Source organism: Accipiter gentilis, chromosome 8, assembly GCF_929443795.1.
Source record: "Accipiter gentilis chromosome 8, bAccGen1.1, whole genome shotgun sequence".
NCBI classification, from domain to species: Eukaryota; Metazoa; Chordata; class Aves; order Accipitriformes; family Accipitridae; genus Astur; species Astur gentilis.
In genome coordinates this window covers 12,769,267-12,786,922 of record NC_064887.1, presented here as the reverse complement: position 1 = coordinate 12,786,922, position 17,656 = coordinate 12,769,267, and the positions used below count along the sequence as shown (strand labels likewise).

The window sequence follows — 17,656 nt, the reverse complement described above, 5'->3', positions numbered from 1 at the left end:
CCCGTCAGTGGAGAGCTGAGGACTCCGTCGACCATGTAAGTACCACTTGTGTGTATTCCAGGTTGGAAAAGAGGGGTTTGGTAAATCGATTTGTGAATTTTGTAGACCCAGTGCTGTCAAAACATCCCTTTCACTCCCTTAATGAGGCTGGATAGTTACATTGTGAAACCTTCCACAAGCAGCAAATCCAGAGAAAATTGGCATTTAGATTGCTACTAAATGCAGAAAAGCAATTGACATTTCCTATAATCTGTATTTCCAGCTTGTTGCGGTGCAGTTTTAGGCAGGCTCAAGTGATCGACTCAGGAGGTGCATCCTACTTTCTGCAGTAGTTGGCCCACCAAGTTACACGGTAAAATTAGATATATAATCTTTAAACCACATTGATCGTAGTCATGAAAAATAACCTACACTCTCAACCATGACCTTTGGCTGAAACACAGATAGTAATAAGAGAACAATCACATTTAAACAGTTAAATCCAATTTTTCCCACATAATTTTGAAATATAAATTTGGAGGAACAAACTAGAAAATGACCTTTTTAGAGTCAGCAATTCAATTATGTGCCCTACTGTGAGCTTCCCCGGCACGATGGATTTCTCCTCCTGCTTTATACAGAGGATTCTCCCGGAGTGGCTTTGTCATGACAGCGCTGTGTTTACATTATGCAATCAGACCTTCTTTCATCCATCCCTCGTCTCTCTCCCCTCCTCCCAGCTCGCTTGCTTTGTTCCCGGTGGCATGCTTTTGCGTGAGAATTTCTCTTTGCATGGATTTGGGAGGAGTGAATTCTCTTGGGATGTTTAGAGTCTGCAGGTTTTGTGTGAGTGCTTCCCCCGCGGGTCCATTGGCACCGATCGGACTGGGCGTCCACTCACCCGCACACATGATCTGCTGCAGGGGCGGAGTTGGGATCGGACTCTGGTTCACACGGTGATTTTGGTGGGGTTCTTGTTGGTGCTTGTTGATTTTTTCTCTGGGCTGGCTGGTTCCGCGATGGTAACACGGTGATTTTGATGAGTAAGCCTGGGCAGGTAACCTGAACCAGCAGCGCTGACTGGAAATCAGCAGGTTTAATAGTGTGGCTGTTTGTGCGAGTGAGTGATGGGAGACTGGCTGTGCTCTGAGGGCAACCACAGGCACCCCTCGCACCCCACGAGCTGGCAGGAATTGCCTGGGCAGAGATCAGACCTCTGGAGCAGTCTCTAACAGTGCCTGTGCTGCCTGCCCTTAGCAACTCAAGTTTAACTCTCTCCATCTCTGCTCTTCTCCTTGGCTGAAAGGGTAAATAACCAAACCTGAAGCCTCTGCCTCCTTCCCAAAAGCTTCTCCAGCCCGGTTGTCTCTTGCTCCCTGACCTGATGGGTTGTTAGTGCTAATGGCCCTGGTCCCTTTCGTAGCACCCACGGATGAACGCAGTTCAGCGGTACCTGCCCTGAGCTTGCAGAGAGCTGCTGAGCTTGCTGTGCTTGCTCGCTCGCAGACCTGGCCAGCTGGGCTTGGCACGAGTCATGTTGCCGCTGGAGGCCAGGAGGGAGGAGCAGTGCTTCCCTCTTTGATCTCAAATTGAAGTGCGGAGCCATGCCCTCCTCCTGCCCAGAGGAAGCCAGAGCATGCAAGAGTGCTAGCACCCTGCCGAGTCTGCCCTCTTTCCAGACCTCCCACAGTGCAAGGTTTTCCCTCCAAGGTCTTGCCAACGCCTTGGACTGACCCCATCCCATCCCTGCAGTCGTGCCTGGCAGGGCGGGTGAACGTGATGCTGTAGCACTGCAGGTGCTCCCTACCTGGGGGACCCCACGCCTGCATTGCCTCTCTGTGCTCCCTGCAGCTCTGCTGCAAGAGACAACTTTAAAAATCCTCAAATTCACCCCCAAGAGATTCCCGCAGCCAGGTGAACTGGCTTTTGCTCTGGTTCACAGCCCCACAGTCCTCTTACTCTCAGGCTTGCTGTGGCAGGGTGGCTCTGGCTTCACACAGGACCATCTCTGGAGCAGATCTCCCTCTTGGCAGAAGCCATAGGGAGAGCACAGCTGCTGACACAGGTTGCTGGTGGGTCCCTGGAAAGGCTGACTCTTAGAGGCAGGGGTTGAAATTAGGCAGGTGAGTGCTGCAGCAGCAGCAATTGTTTACTGGCTCTGTGCGAGATGTGTATGCTTGAGTGCAAAGCATGAGCCAGCGAGTGTGTCGGTGTGTTGCTGTTGGAGACACTGACCCCAGTGCCCTCCTTTTGCTCACTCCACTAACAAGTATTTGTTCTTCTCGTTTGCCTCTTCTCTGCCTCGTGGATGCACTCCCAGGAGACGATCATTGGAGGCCTGCTGCCGGAAACCACCTACTCCGTCACAGTCGCTGCCTACACCACCAAAGGAGATGGTGCCCGCAGCAAGCCCAAAGTCATCACCACCACAGGGGCAGGTGAGTGTGGGGAGTGGATGCCAGCCTCGTAGGGGTGGTGGTAAAACCTCCCAAGAGGTGCGTGGGGAGTATGGCCGAGGCACCTGTGCAGGAGGAAGCGAGAGGGCTGGAGACGCTGCAGAGGTACATACTCTTGTGATCTCCAGCCCTTACTTACAGGCTTTGCCACTGGATCACCTGAGCAAAGTGCAGCAAACAGATGGACAGACACTGCCAGGGCCCGTGAGAGAGCAATGAAACTCATGGGTCTGAGCACATCTGCATAGTCCAGAGACCTGGGAAGAGGAAGCCTGAAAGTCTAGGCCCTCCCTCAGCTTTGGCGTCATGGCCTGTCCTCACCTTGTTCCCGTAGGCGAGTGCCATTTCTTGCTTCCTGCGGTGACTGCAGTGCCGCCTGGGATGGCTTCTGGCACAGAGGGTTCCTCAGAGGTGCTTCTCAGCTTCCCCCCCAGCCGTTGCTACTGCTGCCTCCCCAGGCTTACATAGCTGAGCCCGGCTGCTCCTAGAGTAAAATCTGGAATTCAACAGATCCTGCCATAGGAGTGCTGCGGACACAACTTCTAGGTCCTGGTGATCCCAGCCAGTTTGGTTCTGCTATCTCAGTAGAGACTCGTACCCTGTGCCTAGTGCAACACAGGAGCCTCAGCCTGGAGCAGGGGTACCCAGGAGTTCATCAGGTGCTTTCCTCCGGATGCGGTCAAGCTTGCCTTTGGCGGTGGCACCAACTAGTTGACAATGTCTTGTCCATGATTTCCACTCACCATACCTGTCCTACAGCTGATAATCCTGCTGCTTCCTCACACCAGCCGCAGGAACAGCATTTACCACTTGTTATTATGGGAATGCAGCTTGTGCAAACTGAGAGCGTTTGTTCCTGGTGCTTTTAAACAAGGAACAGCTTGCCATCTCCTCCGTGCTGCATATGGGGAGCTCCAGAGGTAGTTTCCACTGTCACAATCTCAAATGCTGTCTCCCTTGTGCCTCGCCATGATGTATGCTCTGTTCATCAAATTGCTACAGCTGTCCTATAAACAGGAAAAGCTTCCTTAATGTCCCAGTGTTGCACTGTAAACCACAGTGGGTCTTCCCATGTTATGATGCACATTTAAAGTTAATATTTGGAATCAGGTTTGAAAATAATGTGTCCCTTAATACTAGCTGCTGTTAGACATTGTATTATGAGTGCAAGGAGGATGGCACTGGCAGTGGAAATGTAATTGTATGTCTTAAATACCTACAAAACCACCCCCAGAGCTGCCTTTGTACAGGCTCATCTGCAGGCTTGACCTCAAAGGGGAGTGTTGGTATCGCCCTCTGATGGCAAAATCGGGGCATAATTCTGTCAAATACGTTTTTCGCTTGTGCTCATCTGTGGGCTCATACATTTCAAAACTGTGCAAGGATATTTAACTCGGTTTGGCTACAATCCTATTTTCATTTTCGTATCAATGGCCCCATCCCTTTGATTCTGAGTATCTTCCCTATCAGTTGATTTGTTTACAAATCTGAGCTGATGTGAAGTGAAGACACATCCTTTTTTTAACTGAAGGAGATCAAGGTATTAAACCATCAATTTAAAGCCATCAGTTTCTAACCAGTGACGGCAACACCCCTTGACTTGTGCAGCATAAGCAAAAATCCTGTGGAACGCTTGTGTTCACCTCTCACATCGACACTGGCATCACGAATCTGCTCATCAGCTAAACCAAAATGTATTCTGATGGCAAACAGCCCACCCAGCTCTGCTCACTGCCTCTGCAGATGGTAAAACTGCAAGGTTTCAGGATGAAATTTGTCTGCCTCCAGACAGATCAGGGCGCTGGACTTGGGCTTCTGTGTGTCTGTTGTGGTACAGTGCACCAGGGCCAGTGTGGCCTGGTGCTGTGCACTAACTGGAGTGTCTGAAGACCACTGATTGGGAGGACGGGATTCAGATCTTCTCTGAGATAAATATGATGCTTTGAGGTACCTTAAACCTTTCCTGTAGAAGGGGATGATTTTTGGGGCTGGATGTAGCTGAATTTATTCCCTGTTTAGATGGCAGCACGTGGGAAAATGGCAGCCAAGAGCTGGCTGGCTCCAGCTTCCCTCACCACCGGATTAGGGCCGGTCTGCCTCTATCCATGTGAATTGTCTGTCGTCCTCTTCACCCTGTTGTCTGAACTTCCCCACTTTCCTCAATCCTCACGGACTGAGCAGCACGGAAGCGGTCCTTCCTTCCCCTCCTCCCAGGCTATAGATGGTCATTGTGTGTTTATGTTGCAGTCCCGGGGAAGCCCACCATGATGATTAGCACGACAGCCATGAACACAGCCCTCATCCAGTGGCACCCACCCAAGGAGATGGTAGGGGAGCTGCTGGGTTACCGGCTGCAGTACAGACGTCTTGATGAGGAAAAGATGAACACGATAGACTTTGGGAAGAGAGACCATCACTACACTGTGACCAACCTGCACAAGGGGGCCACGTACCTCTTCAAGTTGTCTGCCAAGAACAGAGCTGGCCCAGGAGAGGAGTTTGAGAAGGAGATCACTACTGCGGAAGACGTGCCAAGTGGCTTCCCACAGAACCTGCGTGTGGTGGGTCTCACCACTTCCACCACAGAAGTTGCATGGGACCCCCCGGTCTTGGCAGAAAGAAATGGCAAGATTGTCAACTACACAGTGGTATACAGGGACATAAATAGCCAGCAGGACCTGGTTAACATCACCAAGGACACAAGTATCACTTTGACGAATTTGAAGCCAGATACCACTTACGACATCAAAGTGAGGGCCCGCACCAATAAGGGTGTTGGGCCGCTCAGCCCCAGCATCCAGTCCCGGACCATGCCTGTTGAGCAAGGTAAGTGCCCCTCTAACAAGCCCTAACGGCAAGCTCTGCCTCCAGTACAGGGACCTTTGCTTTGGTTCATGAGGCTACGCTCCCCTTTGCTCTGACTAATGAGAGCAGGTACCGTGTGGCTCCCTAGTCTAAAACTAGTTTGGCAAGGGGAGGCTCAACGAAGGTTTCCTTAAAGTTGCGATTTGTGGGGAGAGGAGCGTTGGTGGTAGCTTAATTGCCTTTGTTGCTCCACAGGCACACTTTGATGTTTTATCTGTACATGAAAGGCTCTTGCTTGAACTGGAGCAGGTGGCTGGGTAGGATCATCTGCAGATCCAGTACCTGAGCATCACTGTTCTTTGATCATGGCAAAGGGAGTGTGAGTGGAGGGCGGAGAGAGGAAGGCCACAGTTCAGCCTACAACTTCCTTTCTGTGATGCTGGAAAGTCTAGTCAAAAAGCAAAACTCCACTGAAGACTGGAGACTTGGTAAAAAGCTGCTGCTCTTTTCTCCTCATCTCTCACTTCTCTGCTGTAGCTGAACTCTTTGACCTCTGCTGCTGAGTTAGACAAAGAGAGACTTGGAGCCAAGCTGCTGCCTGGCTCCCTCCTGACTTGGCCTTACAGTGCTCAAATGTCTTGTTTTTCATTTCAGTGTTTGCTAAGAACTTCCGTGTGAATGCCGTCATGAAAACGTCTGTGTTGCTGAGCTGGGAAGTGCCTGACTCCTATAAATCTACAGTGCCTTTTAAGGTAAGGGTGGAATGCAGAGGACAGGGAGCTCCACCTGTGGCAGTGAGCAGGACAGTGGAAAGCAGCATCTTGACCTGCCACGTGATGTTTTCAGGCCATCAGACAAGAGACGAGCAGAGCAGGGTCACGTTGCTCACTGGCCTGGAGTCTTGTGGAGCTCGGATCTCCAAGCCCAGGCTAGGTAGCTGCTCTTGCTTTTAAGCACCCGCGCACAAACCATGGCACACAGTAGAGCACACTGCTGCTTGCTTTCCCCCCCTTACTCTTTTTAGGGCAGAACGTGTTGTAGTTTTGTTGATTTCTTTCTGTTTTGATCAGTTTTGGAACAGCCAGTAAGCACTTGGCTCACGGTAACAAAAAAGGAATGAATAATGTTGGCTGAAGCACACCAACCGGAAACGCCGAGCAGTGAAGGCATGAACTGGGCAGAGGCAGTCAGAGAACGGGGATGTCTCAGGGATCATAATACATATTTCTGGTTTCTCACCATGCAGCTGGAAACCCATCTTGATCATAGCAACATTTGCTAAGTAGCCACTCCTCCCTTGAAAGTGCCCCTGAATTACTTGCCTTTTCAAAGGGAGATGGAAACTGGTTCAGCACCCCAAATCACTGATGCTTTTCCCATGAGCGGTTGCAGTGGTTGTTCATGCTGGTTGTTCATGCAGTGATGTTCATGTGGATGCTTCACTCCTCCATCAGCTTTCTCAAGTATCTTGTTACCTGGTATCACTCAGCTAGAGCCTACCGGTCAGGCTGGCCACTGCAGCTCCATGACAGTGGTTACACAAGCTTGTCCTGAATGCCTGACTCAGAGTTGAAGCGTGAGAAGTTACAAACATGATGTAATCTCAAGAGATCATCAGGACAAAGTGGTCTGAAAACCAGCCAGTGAATCAAACTAAGAATGACTCCTTCTGCAGTGTGTCCTTTCTCAAACATCCAGATTGCCTTTGTGAGTTACTTCAGAGCATCAGGGCAGATGCATAATCTCAGGGAGTGAAGGAGAGAAGCATCTTCACCCTTCCAGAATGTATTACAGGTGTGAGCAGTGCAGATGGAACTCTGCAGGAATGGCTGCTGTTCTCTTTTCTCCAGCACAGTTCTGGATGTAGTGTCATCCACCAGGCTGCAGACAACACTGATGATCCAATGTCTTCCTGCTCTTGTCTATCCCCCAGTGCAGATCACTGATGTGGGTGAAAGACTAGAGTGTGGTGGAAATTTCTGCAGATCTCAGTGCAGCTTTGCTCCCTTAGGAAACAAGACCAACATGTCACATCGCCGAGGATAATCTTCCACCCAGTCTCAGCAGCTGCCTGCTGCCTCTGCAAAGGTGGCCAGGGGTGGGAGCAGCGTGACTTCCCTTCCTCCTTGCACATGCACCCTGCTGTGCTGTGCCTAAAGAGCAAATGCAAGGCCTGCATGAGTTGTGGGGGATCCACAGCCAGGGGAATGAGGGGGAGGTCTTGAGCTGCATCCACATCAAAGTATGTGAGCACCTCCCCTTCGTTGTTACTAACTCGCCTTGTTTAAATCCTGAAGCTGAATTACCATGATCAATAGCAGGCACTTGTTAACATGCAGAGTTTAGCTGAAGCAGACAAAGCTTGTGCGAAGACCTTGTGGTATTCAAAGCTTTCCCAGATGTAGGGTGCATTAGGATCAGTGTTCAGATGTCTGGCCGCAAGGAACTTCACAGAGCCCTGTAACTTTGCACTCTGCTGAAGAACCAGTCTGCTTCATCTTGCCTTATTCTTGTGGCACAAAGCCTGTGTCTCTGTCTGACAGCACAGTGCTATAAAGGGACAGTGTAACCTTTGGAGCATTACTACCACATAAGGACAGGGAAATGGTTGGAGGTAGCCAGGAGCCAAGGACGTAATGCTGATGCCTCGTCTCAGCCTCGTAGCTGCAATCGCTTACACAGACAGTGACTCAGGGTCTGCCCCTGCTGCGGGTTAACCCTCAGATGACACAGGAGCAGATGGCATTAGCCACTTGCTAACTGAAGAGCAGTCATGCAAACGAGAGTGTTACAAGGATATTTCTCTAATAGTGTCTTCTTTTAATTAATATCCCCAGACTTGCAGACACACATGAGTCAAGGCCAGGAGCTAAGAGGGTCAGCTCCAGGTCGTTGACTGTGGCACTCAAAAGAAATCCTTAATCTTCAGGACTTTGTATTTTTATAAACAAGGTTCACCTTTCTCCTCTAATTCAGGCACATGGGATGCTGAGGCCAGAGCCTAATACTGTAACTAGCATAGCAGATAAATCTCCATGGGAACAATTAGTATTATCTACACTTGATAAACAGTCTCATGCTAAATCTGTGTCCCAAAGGGTGTCATATTCTACTTTAACAGATTTAATTAAAGTAGATACTGTTCTGACAATGAATAGTGAGGCACAGGCAGGACTGGTGGATTGGGGGGGATTTTTTTATAGGGGATGAACTGAGACCTTAGGAATTTTCATTGCTACCAAATCAACAATGAAGGTTTGAGTTCTCTTTGGGGAATTTTCACAGCTTCTTCTGGTCCAGGAGATAAATTCCTTGCAAAATGTTGCCCAGCAGTTGTGGTGGAATAGAGGCACTATTCCTTTTCTATTCCAGTGTCCTTGCAGAAAGCTGTTCTGGAGCTTTCATGGAAAGAGCACGATAGATACAACCTTCTCCTTGGGGAAACTGCACTTTCCTGAGACACAGTCTTCAATTTAAGAGCAGAACAGGGGATATATTGGTTAGAGGCAGCATCACAAGGTATTTTACAAATGGGGAGAAGGAACAACACCTTTTGAAAATTACTGAGATGCAGCTTTGGAAATAACCCCTGAGAATGCTGGGCAGTACTTTCTCAGTGTCCCCCATGGAATGTAGTAACTACTTCTGCCCACAAAAAAGGCAACCTTGTCTACTTCTCCATCAAGTCATGATCTTTTCCAGTGTTGCACACTATGTATCTTTTCATCTTTTAGTTCAATACATTCTTTACTGCCTTGAAATCAAGCAGCAAACCTTCAGCAGTGCCGATCGGACCCACCTAGCTTTGCAAATCTTCTCATGTGGGTAAGAGCAGCATAAATGACATTTTACAGCAATCCATGGGCTAGTCAGCAATGTTTGGCAGTTCAGAGCCCTTGGGCCAAATTTGCTGCTGACTTAAGTAGTTACCAGTGGGCCATGATGCAACCTCTAAATAGCATTCCTGCTTGAGCTCCCGGGCATCTTCAGCTGCACACAAATGACTGTTTCTGAGCCCTTACATTATTGTAAGGTTTGTGTAGAGGCCTTAACTAATGGTGCATAACATTGGAGAAGACAATGTGTTATGGCAGGTAAAGGAACGCAGAACTGCTACAGCAACTGTGAAAAGGGCGGATGGCAGATAATGCTTCAGGAAAGCATTGGAAATGCCTATTTCACTGTCTTTGGACACAAATTTCTGTGCATGGCAGTAAAAAAATCATCATCTGGTGTCAAGACTGAATTGGAGACTCTGTCCTGGCCAGTTCCAGTGCAGAGCAAGCAGGGAAACTGAACTGAAGTGCCTGACCATCTTTTCTGCCTCCTCTTGCTCCAGGAGAGCTATGTCCCCAGCAGATGCCTCACGTGCAGGCAGTTGGTGGGCGGGTGTGTTCCCTAGAGCGCATGCAGAAGCAGTTGGCGATACCTTTATTAGGGAAGAATTCATAATGAGGAATCTCATCTGAGAGGCAACAGAACTCTTTGTGGGCTTTGCATCCTTCCAGCATAGCTCTTGATGTTGGAAGTTTGGTTTTGTTCAAATGTGTGTTGGAGCACATGAAGGGAGCTCCTGCTGCTCCCCCAGGACACCCCCTGACTTGCTCTCATCTGGAATGTCTGGACCTGTACTATTGCAGTATCATTGCAAGGGGTGGTGCTGGCACAGACACCAAAGCTGCTAAGATGACTTGAAGTCTAGCACTCCTGTCTTTGTTGTGCCTATTTCTGTGTCAGAGCAGGGTCAAACCTGCCAACTAAATATCTGATACTCCAGCGCTATAAGATACATTTCTTCATTTTACCTTTTTCACTCATTTTAGCACCCATCTGATGTACATGTCTTTGGAGAAAGGGATTAAAGCCCAGGAGAAAATATCTTAAGAGGAGTCACAGCAGAGAACAATTTCCTCCGGCCGTCCTACCTTCGACAGCCCTTCCTGCACTTGGGGCGGCCAGCAGGGTCTTTGTCCCTGCAAACCTCTGTTATTTTAGTACTTGGTACTTATTTTTGCAGTGCATCCCTGAAGATTGAAGCATGTCAACAAACAAGATTGATTACATCTCTTCTCCATTGCCGGCTCTTCGCTGCTGCTCTGTTTACCTGTTGGGAGTCTGTTCTCAGCAGCAAAAAAGCCGGGGCATTTTTCCTATCCCAACCTCAATGCAAAATGACCTGAAGAGGACTTGAGGTGTGCTGTGGGTATCGCTGTTTGGATAACGTAAAAGCAGAGCTACAAATTCCAGGCCTAGCCTGGTCCTTGTGCTCCGCTGTCCTTCAGATCTCTTTCCAGAGCCTCCCTCATCCTCCCAGCTCCAGCACTAAATATTAGACCAGTGCTAATCAGCTGCCCTTGTCCCAGTGAGCCAGCAGCTTTCTGCAGCTTTCGGTCACCTGCTAAAAAGGTGACTTGGAAGGAAAATTTGGTCCCTCCCTTGGTGCTTGCATCAGCCTGAACGGCAGGCTCAGCTGGTGAAAAATCTGTTTTACTTCAAGTAATTTTTCTTCTACAGAGCTGTCTTCTCTCTCTCAAGGCTGCTGTTGGAAAGAACACGTTTTACTGTGTGGTCTCTGCCTGTAACACGTAATAGCTGCCATGGTTTAACATGCTCCAGCTCTGCCATTGCCAGCTTTTGGCATGCTGTGCCTCTGCACCACTATCAGGAATCCAGTAATCCCATGCCATGCTGGACAGTCGCCCGGTGGAAGGAAACATGCTGGTTTGTCACAGCTGGAGCACAACTTCTGGTCCCTCCAGTTCTCTACACCCCATTTGTCTCTGTCTCCAGGAACTGTTTGAGTTTCTGGCTTTGCAGAGGCAGCACCCATGGTTTCGGGGTACAGGAGTTGTTCCATCAGCATCAGGATCAAGGTTCCTAGGGTAGATGGGCTGTTTGGTGCAGCTTACACAGCAGTGCACATGGCTGCTGGTCCTTCGGGGAAACAGGGGTCCTGCATATCTGCAACAGGGCACTGAGAAAACGTTGTTAGCTGAGGCGCTGGCGGGTCCAAGGGGGGAGGCTGTGCGGGGGGACTGCCCGCTGCCCTGGGCCACCAGCGGCTCTGCCCTAGCCTGCCCTGCCCAGCAGCCCCTCGCTGCAAGCACGGCAGCGAAAAGCGGTGCTGATCTCCTGCCCATGGCTGCCACAGCACCGGCATCTGTTGTCATGGCAACGGGGTGTCACACCTGCAGAGCCGCTGTTTCGGGTACCAATTTGTGAGCCCTGCGCAGGATTTGTCAGATCATGGGTGAGGCGTGTAGTCCCCCAGTCACCTTGCTGGGAGGGGGATGCTCTGCATTAACGTTCGATCAGGCATCAGCTGGTAGACACAGGAGTGACACCAATTTAAAGCAGACAGGATTTTACACCAAAAACATATTGTGTGTCGTAGCCTCACGAGACAAGAAACAAAGACCCATTCATTTCCACGCGAGGGCAAATTGCAGCCATCTGGATTCATCCCCTGACCTGGCGCTGAAAAGCAGCACGTGTGGCACCACCAGCCACACTGCTGGCGCCGGGCACCCGGGCTTTGCTGAGATGAGCCCCTCTCTGCTCCATCACTGCAAAGCACAGGGAGCACAACTCAACCTTCTGCTGGGGGTTGCTCTTTTTTAACTAAAGATTTATGGCTGTTTACGAAGCGCACAGTAGCTGAACCACCTGAGGGAGGGCCCAAAGCCAAATTGTCATCTCTAACGCTGCTATTTTGAGTGTGAGTTTTCATCAGCAGCTGTTGGCTCCATGAACATGTCCTTTTCCCGTTTCAGATTCTGTACAATAGCCAGAGTGTGGAGGTGGACGGCCACTCGATGAAGAAACTCATAAGTGACCTCCAGCCAGACACAGACTATTCTTTTGTCCTAATGAACCGTGGGAGCAGTGCTGGGGGGCTCCAGCACCTCGTCTCAATCCGCACCGCTCCTGACGTCTTGCAAAGCAAACCCATCGCCACAAACAAGTATATACAGGAAGGAAAATTCACACTCACCCTTCCCAAAGTCCAGACCACTGTGCCAGTGAGGTAGGTGCCGTGCCTGGATGGAGAAGGCAGGGTGGGGGGCTAGAGATGGGGAAGAAAGCAGGGCAGATCTCTGCCAACCTGTGGATTTTGTAACCTGGGAGTGAATTTCCAGGCAGGCTGTGGTACAGTGCCAGGCATTTACTTGTAACATGGGATCACGCTGCTGGCTCTTTCTGAGTAAATATTTATGTGCGATAAAATTAAGACAATTCTTTGACAGTTTGCCCTCACCCTGGTGGGTATACTCCAGATGCTACCAGCAAAAACACAGTTGAGGATCAGGAGGGACCTTCTCTGACACTGTATAATATCCTTTAAATAAATAATGCCTAAAGCCTCAAGGAGATTAAAAAAGCGAGTTTGTGGAAGTCTTATTCGTTACTGTGGTATCCTTGTGCTGAAGCACAATTCCCCCAGGGTTCTTGCTACAATCCGATTATATAAATGTCCTTCTCACAGCTCCTACACCACCCTCTGGAGCACAGTCTGTAGATCTTCATTAACCTAATGAGTGCTAACAGGAGTATTCTCTTCTCTGGTGCAGCTAGAAAATCGGCCTCTTCCTTACTGAACCCTTTTGCTGCTTAGAGGGCAGGGAAAGGAGCAGGTCGTCCTTGGGAGGCAAATGGCACATGTTATTTGGTGACCTGCCAGAGAGATGACTTAGGGTCCAGCACTTATGCTTTCCTTCCTTCCCAGGTGGTACTACATCGTGGTTGTGCCAGCGGATCAGAGCACCAGCAGCCCGACTGCTCGGTGGCGGACACCTGATGAGATGGAGCTGGACCAGGTAGGAGTCTGTAGCAGCTGCTGTGGTGAAAGTGGCTCCCAGGTGGCCCAGCATGCTTTGCCCAGGCCTCCTGGCAGCAGCACGGGTGCAGCGGCATAGGTGCAGGCTATACATCAAGAGATGGGGGGCTGTGGGACGTGCGATGCCCTCTCAGCCTTTCTTGACTGCTGACAGCATGTAGGAAGGAGGCTGGAATCAAGCAAGGGAGGAGCCACCTCCCAGAATGTGCCCCATAAGGAGACAACACTTGAGCATCCTGACCAGGACAGATTCTGTCTTGGGTTGTACACTCTGCAGCCTTTTTCAGCTGAAGCAACCACACTGATCTGGAAAAAAAGTTAGGAGAGAAAGGTATCATCTTCAGTTTATTAAGCTGTTCTGTCAGGAGGCTTTTCCCTCTCTGGATAGGACTTAAGCCTGCGCAGTTTGGATAAAGAGTTCACTCTAGTATCTAAAAAAACCTGCAAAGCTCCCTTCACACTTGCTTGTGAAAGGCTTTCAGCATTCACCAGCCCATTTACCCCAAGATGCAGCTTATTCTTCGCAGCAGTCCTTCAACATCAATAGTGTGGTACATACGCAGTCTGAGGAGAGTCCTACACAAGGGGTTTGTGGGCTCACTCCTCCCCACACACTGCACCCCCACCAAAGCAATAAGGAAAAATTCCAAGAAATTACACACAGAAGGGTCCATTAAGAGAACAAAGTTTTAAGCTTGAAGCACTCAGAAATTATAAAGTGTTAGAAGCTGTAAGTCGGCCCTTGCTTATCATTAATCTTTAATTACATGATTGCACAGTTTTTTCCTTGGGGTCCCAGCTCACGGTGTGTATCGGTGGATCTGTTCTGCACATAAAGCACAATCGTGTGATGGAGAACCATCACCTGTAGGTCTCCTGCATCATTTCATTGCAGAAGTTGGAAGATGTCACAAGAAACAGAAGACTAGGATGAGAAAGGATGGTTTGGTTTTGAGCTTTAGGTGGTTGAAAGCTATGGAGAGAACTGGTTTCTATCTCTGTTTCACTGAGCCCTGAGCAAACAAAATTTTCCTTAGCAGCCAATGTCTTGCATGTTCTGTTTTTTCGGAGTGCTCAGTTTGACATCCTGGAGCCTCGTTTGCAGAGCCTAAGCATCCCCAGCTGCACAGAAAGTCAATAGGAGCTTTGTTGGATACAGGCAGTGCTATAAAAATAAGCTAAGTTTTCTTTAAAAACAAAACAAGCCAATGTCTTTTCAGTTTGACATTCAAAATTAGTGGACGTTTTTTACATTAATGTGCCTGCGTCTCTGTTCTCCATCTGTAAAATTAGGATAATCACTTTCATCTCACCTCATATGGGTGTTTGGAAGATAAGATCGTTAATGTTTGTGAAGCACTTGTAATATTATAGTGATCAGCACCATAGAAAAGCCCACAAGGAAATTATTAATTTTGTCTTCAGAGCTGGATTTGAATAGTAAGCAATAAACAAGGCCTCAGGCTGCATAATGCAAAGAAGAAAACAAAATATGGAATAGCTGCTCTTTGATTAAGCACTGTCTGTCCTGTGTATTGAACAAAGCAGGGGAGTTACGGAAAAGATAGTATGTGACCATGTAGTCAAGGATTGTAACACAAAGCACATACGTAAGACAGCTGATTTAATTTTGCACAGACAATATTACTTTTCTAATTTTTCAGGATCTGAACTTTGCAAGCCTAGCATTCTTCTGATGCGGTCTTTTGGTGTGTGTTACATGTGTAAGTGGCAGTAGCATCCAGCAACCTCAATCACAACTGGAGCCCTGTGGTTTCATGCCGATGCACATACAGCTGTGCTTTCTGCCCCAAAGAGCTCAGCTGTAATTTCAGCCAAGATACGAGAGATGTGTGTAGGGAGCAAACTCCACAGTCCAAAGACTATCTTTCAGCCTTTTCCCCCTGTGGTTACAAGGATATTTGTGAAACTGAGATTTCTCTGTCCCTTTTTTTTTTTTCTTTTTTCTCTCTTTTTTTTTCCCCCCATTTTTTCTTTTTTCTTCCTTTTTTTCTTTCTTTTCTCTTTTTTTGGGGGGTGATATTGTAATGCAAGCTGTAGCTTTCCTAAATTGCTCCAACATGAGGATTCATAAGAAGGCACGGATAGACTGTTGAGGGGAAAGAGTGGGGATTACCCAGGTTTTCATCCTCAGAGGGAGTGAGCTCAGCTTAGCAGTGTGGCTTTGTGTGCACATCACTGTCCCCAGCCCCACTGATGTTCCCTGTCTGCCCTGACAATGCTGCACTGATACATTCGTGTGTGAAATGTATTTCATGCCTCCTTCTTTATTTTAAATTAGAATTTCTGTTCCAAGCCTGATATTCGTTTTTATTCATTAGAAAAACATCTTTAAACATCTGAGAGCCTTTCTTAGCAGTGTAATTGAATTTTTGTGTGTTTATATCCTTTTTCATGAATTTGTGGCTGACTATGAAATTTGCCATTTTTACTCTGAACATCCCATGAAATCTGTTATCATTCTGTGTGATTTACACAAAGCTCTGCCTGCAACCCAGCAGCAGATGAGATATCGAGGCACTGACAGAAGAGAAAGACATGGCAAGTGTCACTTTTTCTCTATGCATCAGTGTCAGCTGTAATTCATGTCCAGTGTCTGCAGAGAGTGTGAGTTGCTGTGTGGACCGATATGTGGGCCGCAGAATGTGGCCCGGTTCCCTTGCAGCCCACTGGGATACATTAACTTGGGGTGACTGGCACAGCCAGGCTGTCTCAGCCCTAATGTTCACCGTGTCAGCATCCCAGGTCTCGGGACTCTTCCAAAGCTGAGATCCTGCTGGAGGTGCTTGCAGTGAGGGTCTGCAGACAGGTGCCCTAGCAATGGCTAAATGGATAACGCATCCCTCTGGTTTCTTTGCACCACCACGTGCAAATCAAACCCAGTATCTTCTCCTCCCTTCCCTTCCACCCTGCTGAGTCCTACAACCGGTAAGGTAACAGCGTAAGGCGGTGTCACACTGGGCGAAGCAATAGTGATGCACCTCATTTGTCCCCAGCTGCTGGAGGCCATAAGCCAAGGGAGTCAGAGCAGGCGCCAGCGACGTCAAGCAGACAGACTCAAGCCCTACATTGCTGCTCAAGTGGATGTGCTGCCCGAGACCTTCACCCTGGGGGATGAGAAGAACTACAAAGGTTTCTACAACAAGCCCCTGTCTCAAGACCTGAGCTATCGCTGCTTCGTGCTGGCCTCACTGGAGGATGGAGACACGGTAAGGACTTTCTACTGGGGGAGCACAGCCTTTCCTAGCAGAGCTGAGGTGGGCTCAGTGCAAGCAGGGTGAACAATTACTGCAAGCCAGTATGGTGGAGTTTTCTCTGAAGAGAGGAGAGTGAGGCTGCATAGCTGGTATCAACAGGCTGAGGCAGCCGTGGGAGTTGACTTGATAGATGGTGTTGTTGGAGGGAAATGGCATGTATGTTTGACATAACAGATGAGAGTGGAGGGCAGTGTCAACACACGCGTTCTACACAAGCTCGGTTCTGGCTTGCTGGGCTGTGCCCAGAGCAGAGCTTGACTCATGGTCGGGGTGGGATAGGTTCTCATTCTGCTTTGGTTCAAGCAAGTGACTGTGGAAAACAGCCCCTTGAAATCCTACCCTGCACAGTGGCTGCTGAGGCTCTGCAGTGAACAGGATGCCCCCCCTGCAAACCTGCCTTCCCAGGCCCTTCTCTGGCCAGAGTCTCACTTCCAGATGACATCTGGAGAAGCAAACCTGCCTCCCGTCGCAGTGGGTTGTCAGCAGGGCAAAGCTGCACGCCTGCCCGCTGCATAGAGATTCTTGCTCCTGTGTCTCTCCTGCTAGAGGCAAATGGGCTGTGACTTTGTCGGCAGCGTGCTGCCAAGCACACGGGGCCTGGGCACGTGAGGGGGAAGGGAGTAGTTGATGCAATAAGCAGGGAGCAACACGGCAAGACCTGTGCATCAGTGTCCAGCTGTAATCACGGAGGGCAGGAGTGGTGGTGGCGGCAGTAGCAGCGGCCAGTGTGTAAGTAATGGAAATAATAGAGATGCATAGAATCCTTTGGTCGGCTTCCAAGCTGCGGCTTCCTTCCTCAGCCTCGTTTGCTTGTAATGGCTCATTAGGGCTGGTCAAGTTCTTCATTACTCATCCAGCTCACGTGTTCTTGTGGCAAGATGTGCACGCTGGTGAGGGAAGGAGAGGCACAGATTAACAGCAAAGTAAGGCAGAGGCCTTGGGATGTGCTGTCCTGGCAATCCCTGTCAAGAACAGATGACCTTAACTAGTTGATCCCAGACTATCATCATCATCTCTTCCCTAGCACAGATCTGCCACAGCCCTCCAGTGAACCACCAGCCAGCAGACTTATTACACCCTGCTTCCAAAGACCACCTTTCCGCATCCCCCGCTGTGTTGCATCCATTTTCATTTGAAGCGTGAGGCAATCTGTCCAAGGCTGTGCACTATCTCCCCCACTCAGCTCCTCTTAAATTACTTGCTGTGTCTCTAGTGTCAGCAGGCAAGCGTAACGTTGCCATTCTTCAAAGGCAAAGGGGACTGTGGTTGAAACACCATCTCTGAGAGCAGGGGCACCTGCA

At 49.1% G+C, this 17,656-nt stretch overlaps 1 protein-coding gene across 14 annotated transcripts in view; it reads left to right on the top strand.

Moving 5' to 3' along the window:
- PTPRF (protein tyrosine phosphatase receptor type F) overlaps positions 1-17,656 on the top strand; it is a 393,280-nt gene that overhangs the window by 337,408 nt on the left and 38,216 nt on the right. For 6 of the 14 annotated variants that reach the window (XM_049807793.1, XM_049807789.1, XM_049807795.1 and 3 more), the window contains 7 exons: positions 9-35; positions 2,300-2,417; positions 4,683-5,261; positions 5,895-5,992; positions 12,014-12,267; positions 12,967-13,057; positions 16,095-16,307. In XM_049807793.1, coding sequence (XP_049663750.1) covers positions 9-35; positions 2,300-2,417; positions 4,683-5,261; positions 5,895-5,992; positions 12,014-12,267; positions 12,967-13,057; positions 16,095-16,307 — 1,380 coding nt within the window. The remainder of the gene's footprint in view (positions 1-8; positions 36-2,299; positions 2,418-4,682; positions 5,262-5,894; positions 5,993-12,013; positions 12,268-12,966; positions 13,058-16,094; positions 16,308-17,656) is intronic. The other 8 variants (XM_049807797.1, XM_049807794.1, XM_049807792.1 and 5 more) reach the window with 3 other exon arrangements.